The 9681-nt window shown below is 44.1% G+C and overlaps 1 protein-coding gene across 2 annotated transcripts; it reads left to right on the plus strand.

The window, feature by feature from the left end:
- Window positions 1-2927: 2927 nt before the first annotated feature.
- On the plus strand, window positions 2928-6335 carry evx1 (even-skipped homeobox 1). Of its 2 annotated transcripts, none has more exons than XM_066675909.1 (3): window positions 2928-3198; window positions 4165-4400; window positions 5476-6335. In XM_066675909.1, the coding sequence occupies exons 1-3, from the start codon at window positions 2970-2972 to the stop codon at window positions 6007-6009; spliced, it is 999 nt and encodes a 332-aa protein (XP_066532006.1). In that variant the 5' UTR covers window positions 2928-2969; the 3' UTR covers window positions 6010-6335. The 2 variants fall into 2 exon arrangements, with proteins under 2 accessions (XP_066532006.1, XP_066532007.1); XM_066675910.1 differs by having other exon boundaries at window positions 4177-4400.
- The last annotated feature ends 3346 nt before the right edge of the window (window positions 6336-9681 follow it).

Consider the following 9681-nt stretch of genomic DNA (forward strand, 5'->3'; position numbering starts at 1 on the left):
ACAAATAGGCAATTAAACACAATGAGCAAAGCAGAGGTCATGCAAAAATCATTGAGGAAATGTCCGCATGTTGTATGATAATGTAACTGTAATGGCAGGCCTAGATGTGTCCAATAGCCCTTCAGTTAGACACAAAACAATGGATCTTGACATTGTGATGTAACAGTGGATAAATATGACAATACGGCATTGAGCAGATGTTATAAACCATATCCAAATCATGATGCCATAAAGAAATATGGTTTCTCACAAATTACTAATGTATGTTGTTATAGTTTAATTAGCTCTGTATATTACAGTAGAGACACAACAAGACACGTTGACATTGTGATGTCCCACTGCAAACAACAATATGATCTTAAGCATGTGTCGTTACACAGTGGAGAGTCTGGGTTCTATTAATTATGCCATCTAAAGTCATGGCAAACCGGTTAGGGTTCAATTTAACTGTTCTGCAACACACAACCAATAACTTGAACAGGAAATTCATCAGTGTTTGAAATATACATTCAATTCACCAAACAAATCTGAACTGGCCAAACAAGTTTGTAAAACATTATCATCATTTGGCTATAAACCTGTTACATTCACAGTATTGTGCACTCATAAAGAGAACTGAGTCTATTGTTACAATCCTAATATGTAATAATCATTCATTCATTCATTCAATCATTCATTCACTTTGTGTAACTACTTCATCCTGTTCAGGGTTGTGGTATGGACACATTTGCACAGGTAATCCACCCACCACCAAAGTGTTATTGGACTGTGGGAGGAAACAAGAGCACTCGGAGGAAACCCACAGAGACACAGGGAGAACAACCCCTCAAGGACAGTGACCACTAAGGAAACAAAATAAGCATAAACTACAGTACTGTGTGAAATACGTATCATAATCTATAAATCCTGGAGATTAAATGGGGGTGTATGAAAAGAACTTTAATATCTACACTACAGAATATTGTACAGTTCTGGTCCATAGCCTGGGGGGTACCCCCTCAGTGGCTTAGACCTCTAAGAGTGGAGGTCTGAACCCACTGACCCATGAGCACTGGGGCGCTACCTATTCACCACTACTTAGTCCTAAGAATCAAAATGCCATTATTGGCATAATTCTACAGATATACACAAGGGGTGGGGGTGGAGGTATAAAAATTAAACAATATCATATTATATAAATGTAATAATAATTAATAGTAATAAATGAGTGAATGTTGGAGACTGAAAGAGTTGCCGCTTTTTTGCTGCTTAATGAGAAACGACAGCTGAGCCAGGTATAAACCCGGAGAGCGTTGTTAGGCCGGACTCAAACAAATCCAATTAAATGTCAGATAGTCTGTTATTCTGAGCAGCGCTCTGAGGGACCTGACCTTTCTGCTCTCCTTACTTGACACCGCTTTGGAGGAACGACTGAGAGAGAGAGAGAGAGAGAGAGAGAGAGAGAGAGAGAGAGATGACAACAAGGCTGAGTGGACGGACAGTAGACAGCGCTCCTCATCTCCTCTGAATATTCTAATATCCTCGGACGGGTTTTGACGTCCTCCCGCGCGCTGACTCTGTTGATATGAGAGGAACATGTGCTAATGTATTCCTGAGCTGCCATTAAAGAGCGCCTCCGTCTCTGAGCGGCTGCAGACTGCGCGATAATGGATAGGGCTTGAACTGATCCAGGTTCTATCACATTATTCCAGTCTCGGATATCCTCGTTATTGAACATTATGGCCGTGTCACCTATCAGACTTCTTACAAACTATAGACCAATTATTGGATTTCATCCCCAATCCTCCAGAAAGAGATGTGCTTCCCTCTTTTTGTCAGAACCCATTCATTCTACAGGAATTCTAAGTCCGGTTTATGAATGGTTAGTTTAAATTAATAGATAAGCCATTGGCCGCAACTCTGTGACATTTCAGTGTTCGAATTGTAGTTTGGGATTTGTTGGTAATGTTTATAACCGACGACTTTAATAACACCAGGAGGAGCCTCTGCACGTTATTGCGACAACACCACTCAACGTCATTGTGTAGTTACCACACGCCAAATCACCGACCCGCCATGATGTTTTCAGTAGAGAGTTTGTAAACAGATACAGCTTTTTACTAGTCAACCCTACAACACACACATGGTCCAATATTTCTGATGTAACGACATATACTCTGTATTATAATATCCAAATGTAGTATGTTCTATGTCTAAAACCGTGTGTAATATGTACCATAGAATGACAAGCAAGACTGTTTTTATGAAGTTTATAATTGAAATGTATTTTCTTTTATTACTATTTTATTACGCTTCTTTCTTTTTTATTTTCACTTTTACTCGAAGACATTTTTTCCAGCGCAGGCTAATAGTTCATGACATTTTTCAATTCCTACACAGCAAGTTTGCCGGTGTTAAATTGACACTGTGAGTGAACTGTGAGTGGAAAGTAAATCTCACACTGTTAAATTGACAGAGACAAATTTGCTGTGTAATTTATTCCTAGTAGCCTTTCTTTTACCTTGTCCTTAATTAACATTGGTGTGTGTGTGTGGTGTGTGTTTATTATAAGTGCTGAATGCTGGCTTCCGTAGCCTTCCTTCTCTCAAGAGGTGTCATAATCTGGAGTGTTATTACATGTCCTCTATATATTCTCTCTCTCTCTTTCTCTCTCTCTCTCTCTCTCTCTCTCTCTCTCTCTCTCTTTGTGTGTGTGTGTGTGTGTTTATGTGTGTGTCGTAGCCTTTGATTCACCCCCAGCTCGCCTGTTTTATTCCTTTGGAATCGCCGCGTGGCGTCACAGAGCCCTCCATTATGACGCCCGCCCTATTAAGACGGACGGCTCGCGAGCGCAGAGGGGGGCGCGGAGTTTGGTCCCAGAGCGCGCGGCACAACACTCTCCACAAGAACGAGCGCCTCACCCCGCGCGCCTCCGTCCCACAGCGACCCCCGCCCCCGCCCCGCGAGCCTCACACCGCACCGCGCACACCATGGAGAGCAGCAGGACGGACTCCGACGTGTCCGAGTCTGCTGGAGAGCGCCGGAGCCCGGATATGTTTCCTCACGCGCGGAACGGCAATGGGAAGCCGCGGGTGCCGGACAGAGAGATCTCCGAGCTGCCCAACAAAGAGGGCAGCGGCTCGGACGCAGAGTCGGACTTCTACGAGGAGATTGATGTCAGCTGCACCCCTGAGAGCATGGACTACCCCAGCGGACAAGGTACAGCACAAGCTTTAGAGGGGCGAAGTGAGAATAAATGATAGAAAAATACAGCCAGACAGCTCGGTCCCGCACGCGCTGTGGGCTGCTGACAGGGGGGGCGCGTTCTGGGTTGATGAGAGCACTTACCACATCACAGTGTGTGTCCGCGCGCAGCTTCCCTTAAATATAGACGACGTTTTTTTTATTGCGTTTGTTTGGCTTTTCTGTTTTGTTTTGTTGTAGTCAACTTAGATAAAGCCACAACAACTAGGGAATAGAGTAGGAATACAGAGGGAATAGAGTGGCCTACAGTGACCCTGCTGTCAGTGCACGAGCTCTGTATCCACAGCCAGAGCTGCACCACACTGCACAAAAATCAGAAGTCTCTCAGTCGCTGTGGTTTCTGTCAGTGTATCTCGAGCGGGCACTGTGTGGTGACTGAGATGCCATTGCTACGGAAAATGCATACAGTGATATTGGATATATATATGTGTGTGTGTATATATATATATAATTAATATCATTTGATTACTTGTATCTATGAATCTATCAGTAAATAACGATATGTAGTTATTACTGTTACTGTTATTAACTAATTATATCCTATATATATATATACACAAACATTTGGTGTGTCCACTATATCATTATTATTATTAATATTACCTTAAAATTATTATTATTATTATTATTATAACCTAATAATTAAAGTATGTCTATATGTCACGTAAATAAAGGAAGAGCAGTTTGATTCATTTTCTGATCACACTGATGTGAATGAATCTGCTTCTAATCTGAGTTCTGTCATGATCCGCTGACTGGATTTCTCTTAGAGCAGAAAAGCACAGTCCACTCCTCTGCCGCATTGACACCTCACACACTTCACGCACTTGAACTGAAAGCGGGACTGTGTACTGGTGTGTAATGTGCATCTTGCTGTCCGAGCCCTGAGGCCCTGTGTCCCTCTCCCCTTCCCTACTGCAGGCTGCGAGAAAGAATCTCCGGTGCTTGGGAAAGACAGCGGCGCGGACGGCGGGAAGCTGAGCTCGAGCCCCGCCGCGCTCTCCTACGGCCCGGACCAGATGCGCCGCTACCGAACCGCCTTCACCCGGGAGCAGATCGCACGCCTGGAAAAGGAGTTTTACCGGGAAAACTACGTCTCGCGCCCGCGCAGGTGTGAACTGGCGGCCGCCTTAAACCTGCCAGAGACCACCATAAAGGTACAACGCGAGGGGCAGGTCTCAGATCAGAGATAAGACAGCGTCTTAGAATTATCAACACAGGCTCCTGAGAACAGGCGGCTAAAGCAAAATGGCGCATTTTCCAAACAGTCAAAACGAATTTAAAATACTCCCCAACGGAAACGTCTTTGCCGAGGCTACACATGCATTATATATTTTGTAAGACCACCAACACTTACAACAATGTACACTCCCGAAAGACCCCAGAGCTTGGCCTATCCATTCCAAAATATAGCCTTCTGTAGAGGTTCAGACTGAGACGTTAAACTCGAAACCCACCCCTTCACACTGTTAAAGACCAAACATTCTTTTACATTATTACATTAAATGTGAAATTCCTATTTCCATTTTGATGTATGTTTTTAAAACAGTAATTTACAGTGCTGTGTAAAAAACCTATCCACCACCTCCGCATTTTGTTTCCTCACCTCTTTTGTCCCGCATAAGACAGAACGTCTACAGGCACCCACGTTCTTGAAGAACAATATATGGTTCCGTTGATGAATATTTTATAAAGGACCTGTAGTTACTCTATGGAACCAAAAGTCGTTATTATCTGATCAAATAAAGACCTTTAGGGAAACATGCATTTAAGGAACCATACATCGACTCAGTTGGAAGGTTCCACGGTCGACCAAGTGTATTCCTTTTGAGGTATCCAAGTTCGGATGTTCTTTAAGGGAACCAACATTTTTCTGTGCTAGTGTAGTTCTAATTTCGAGAACCGAACTTCGTTTATAGCATCTACTCAATTAGAAATGTATTTAGGGAGTCCAAAGTCATTCCTCTGTGGTATCGTCTCAAATGGAATGCTCTTTTGGCACCAAAGGGGTTATGTTTAAGTGACATGAATTGAGTTGGAGAATTTTTAAGGAATTAAAAGTAATTTTTCGATGGTACCCAGTCCATTGGACAGTGCTCTAGAAGGGTTGTCTGTAATACATTTCCCTAACGATTTCCCTAAAAATAGTTTCCTTAAAGAATAATAATGATAATAATCAATGGTATGTATCTCTGTCTCTCAGAGTGTGAACACCTCTGTTTATAATTCCAGGTGTGGTTCCAGAACCGGAGGATGAAAGACAAGCGGCAGCGGCTGGCGATGACCTGGCCTCACCCCGCTGACCCCGCCTTCTACACGTATATGCTGAGCCACGCGGCGGCCACTGCTGGCGCTCTGCCCTACCCGTTCCCGTCGCACGTGCCGCTGCCCTACTACCCTCCTCTGGGCGGCGCGGCATCGGCTGCGGGCGCTCCGTTAATCCAGCGCTCTCTGGACGGCCTGCGCGCGCTCTCGTCGCATCACCCCTACCCGCGGCCAGAGCTGCTATGCGCCTTCCGACACCCGGCGCTGTACGCGAGCGCTGCGCACGCGCTGAGCCCGGGCGGCGCGTGCTCGTGTCTCGCCTGCCAGTCCAGCGGGGCCCCGCCCCCTCCGCCGCCTCCTCCTCCTCCGCAGGCCCAGAACCGGTCAGCGAGCGCGGACTTCTCCAGAGCTGAGAGCTTCATCACCTTCACACCGGCCGTGCTCAGCAAGCCCGCTGCCGTAGCGCTGGACCAGAGGGAGGAGGTGCAGCTGACCAGATAAAAGGCGGAGAGCGGTCGAAACAGACGGACGACGATGCATGAGCGCCAGCGGCCTGCTATGCAACAAACAAAGCCCCATTCAGCCCACCGTTCACGAAGACATTATTTGAGTATCCTCGTGGAGGTGCATCCAACAATACAGCCAGCAACGTCACGCAGTAGATAGTCTACACCCAGAAACACATCAGCGATGCCCTGCTCTATGTCAGGTTACCAGACAGAACTTGAGCCTAGTGCTACATTAAGGGTCTTTTCATGGTTCTATATATTTGAGTAATGCATATGCGGTTCTTCGCCTGCTGATGTAAACTGTACTTCACAGAAGCAAGGGTCACACTGTTGTCACTTCATGCTAAGCCCATTATCCTTTCTATAGAGTGTCTCAGTTCTAAATGCTGTGTCCAGAACTAGGCTTAGCCTCTGTTCAGAGAACCTGACCCTCTGTTTGCAGACACATGATCATCTCCCATTTCCTGTAAAATCGATAGAAGTAATGCAGTAACAATGTGGTAACAATGTAATAACAATGTAATACAAGCTTCTACTCTTCTGGGATGGTTTAACTAGTGACAGACATCACTCCAAACGCCCCAGATGTGTTCCATCACTGCAGAGAATACAGCTGCTGCACAGCCAAACGCTAGGGAAGGGGTGAGAGTGTGTGTCTGTGTGTGTGTGTGTGGGGGGGGGGTATATTAGGAAAGATATTAAGTAGAAATACAGGGTCGGTTCCCTATACAAGGTTTAAGCCTAAGCTTGGTCTACACAGCATCTGAACAGAGATAGTCCAGAACAAGCCAAATCCCTGTCGAGCAATCCCAGCCGAGGACTTATGCAAATGAGATCGGACAAATGAGGGGAAAAAACACGCTGCCAAACACTGGAAAGAAAGAAGGGTAAATCTTAACGTATACCCCACCCCCTCACACCCGCCACCACCGCGTCCAAATTGACCCACATACGTTTTCCTTTAGACCTACAAAATGATGTTTTTTCTCTCTTTTTCATCTTCTAACAAGGGGATTTGTGAACTGGGTACGAGTGGCTCATTAGGCCTCTGTTGTCGCCAGCGCTCGCTTGCACCCGGTACAGTGGGCCCGGGATGTGCACGTGCGAGTGAAATTAAGGACTGATATATGCGGACTGGTGCTGCTGTGTTTCTCTGTTTTTGAATTGGGAATGAATGCTAATGCCGGCCTGGTCAGGCGGCCGGTAACGAGGCGCTGAGGGAGCGGATTAGAGGAACAGCGCGAGAGGCTTGACGGACACGAGACGCGTGAGAGATCCTCGGGACGGTCACGTGCACCAGACTGCACTGAACACATTCAGCTCCTTCATGTATCTCCATCCCGTGCCATTTCTCTCTCTCTTTCTCTCTCTCAACCCCGTTTTATCAGTCTTCCCCATTTCCTCCTTTAGCTCTCTTCTCGTTTCTCTTTTATCTGTTTTTTCCTTTTTATCTCTCTTTTGCTTAGATTTCACTTCCTTTTTTGCCTCATATTTTCTCTGCTCTCTCTTATCGCCATTTCCTCTCTCGTCTTTCTTTATTTCGTTCTTTTTTTAGACCTCTTACTCATTTCATTTCTTTCTCAATTATTTTTATTATATTTAGTGTCAAACATGGACAAACACTGTCAAAGAAAAGCAGCTGAACGAAGGCTTTGTTTCTTGTCTGAATCATTCTGCTTCGACTATTATTATTATTATTATTATTACATTTTCCCTTCCAGACTCAGTCTTTGCTCGGTTTTTACCAGAATATCTATGTTCTTATAATGGGGAAAATGTGGGCTTGTACGGATTATAGTCAGAGGCAGAGTTTTGGGAAAGGATCTTGGTGTAATGTCTGAGTGCATTGAGCAGAATTTCATAATAAAAGTGTATTTTAGAGGAAAGTTTCTGAAGGTATCGTAAATCATTAAAATAACTTACCGAAGCGTTAAAAAGTAACCTACACATGTGAATATTCAGTATCATATTTACATATTTACTAATTTGTAAACTTACAACCATTCTTTGTACAACTATTATGGGTTAAACGCTAGATATGTTGATCTAGTATCTCTCATAAGTATAATCCGATAAGGGATATTTAAATGTAAAATACGGTGTTATTGCGTTATTTTAAAAGATATTTTAAAAAGAGAAAAAAAATACTATTATACTTTTGCATTTAACGATTAAACCGATATTTCATTAACACGAAACAGGCGACGGATTAAATATACACCATCATCTCCAAGTGTGTTGTAAATACAGACTATCACTTACTAAATATGTAAATTAGATGCTGTAAATTGACCAGTAGTCGTTTAACGAGAGAATGTCAAGAAACGAAAAACAGAAACAAACAAAAAAAAAACCCTTCAGTATTAATTTTGCCCTTTAAGTCATAATAAATGATGTGAGAGCACGCGCAGTCTCAGCCTGGCTCTGAATGGTCTGTAAGAGGTGTATGTGCCCGGTTACGGGTTTAGTGTCTGACAGCTGAGGGTTAGCGGAGCTGCATTTTCTCGCGGTAATAGAGAGACGGAATGAGGTGCGTCTCGCGGAACGGCGGGAGATCGATGATTCCCGCGCGCGTTAATTGGCTGGGTTTGGAGTAATTGAGGCGCGCGCTGTGGATCGAACCCTCAAGTCTGACCGCGCTGCTGCACGTGCTCCGAAGAGGACGGACACTCTGGAACGCTTTTACGCGCATAAATACAGAATAACACACTAAACCCCATAAGCAGAGAGTAACACGACGAACAACACAGTGTAACACAACAAATAAAGTGAAACTACAAACACCACAGTGTAATACACAAGGATCTGCCTAGAGTAACACCATTAAACCATTCATTCATTCATTCATTATCTGTAAGCGTTTATCCAGTTCATGGTCGCGGTGGGTCCGGAGCCTACTCGGAATCACTGGGTGCGAGGCGGGAAACACACCCTGGAGAGGGCACAATTAATGCCAATGTAACCCAATACCCAATAACTGAATTAAAAGCCTTGAATAACACGATAAACCCCACAGTATATCAAAATAAACAGCCTAGAATAACATGAGAAAACCCAACGGTGTAACACAAACAGCCTACATTTACACACCAAACAGCCAGTAACTCAATAAACACCAACGTTGAACACAATAAACAAGGGGACAGCGGTACAAGAAATGGTCGAGTGGGTAACATGATAAACACCAGGATAAGAGCACAATTAACATACGGTGTAACACGGCAAATTAGTAGAAAACAACTAAATTAACAACCTAGAATATAACATAATAAACAATCAAGTGTGTAACACAACGACTTAATGATAACCTGAGTGTAACATGAACAACCGGAGAGCAGCACAATGTAAACAGAACATAAACAACCAGTGAAACGAAAGAATCAAGAGAGGTACTTGCTAGCAATAATCAGCTACAAAACAAAACAATAAGCCTAGAAGACTGTAGCACAATGAACTAACAACAAAACAAATATATCAAAGACTGTAACACGAGGCATTTATAGAAATCGTTGGTCAACAACGGCGTTCTTTTTTGCTAAAATGTGTGTGTCTATTTTATTTAGATATAATGAGACACTAGCGTTTGGGTATGACTCTGTGTGTGTGTGTGTTCCTCCGTTAATTGGCGCTCCTCCTTGTTTTCCGAAGGGCCGTCAGCAGCTGA

This window comes from Hoplias malabaricus, chromosome 6, assembly GCF_029633855.1.
Source record: "Hoplias malabaricus isolate fHopMal1 chromosome 6, fHopMal1.hap1, whole genome shotgun sequence".
Taxonomy (NCBI): domain Eukaryota; kingdom Metazoa; phylum Chordata; class Actinopteri; order Characiformes; family Erythrinidae; genus Hoplias; species Hoplias malabaricus.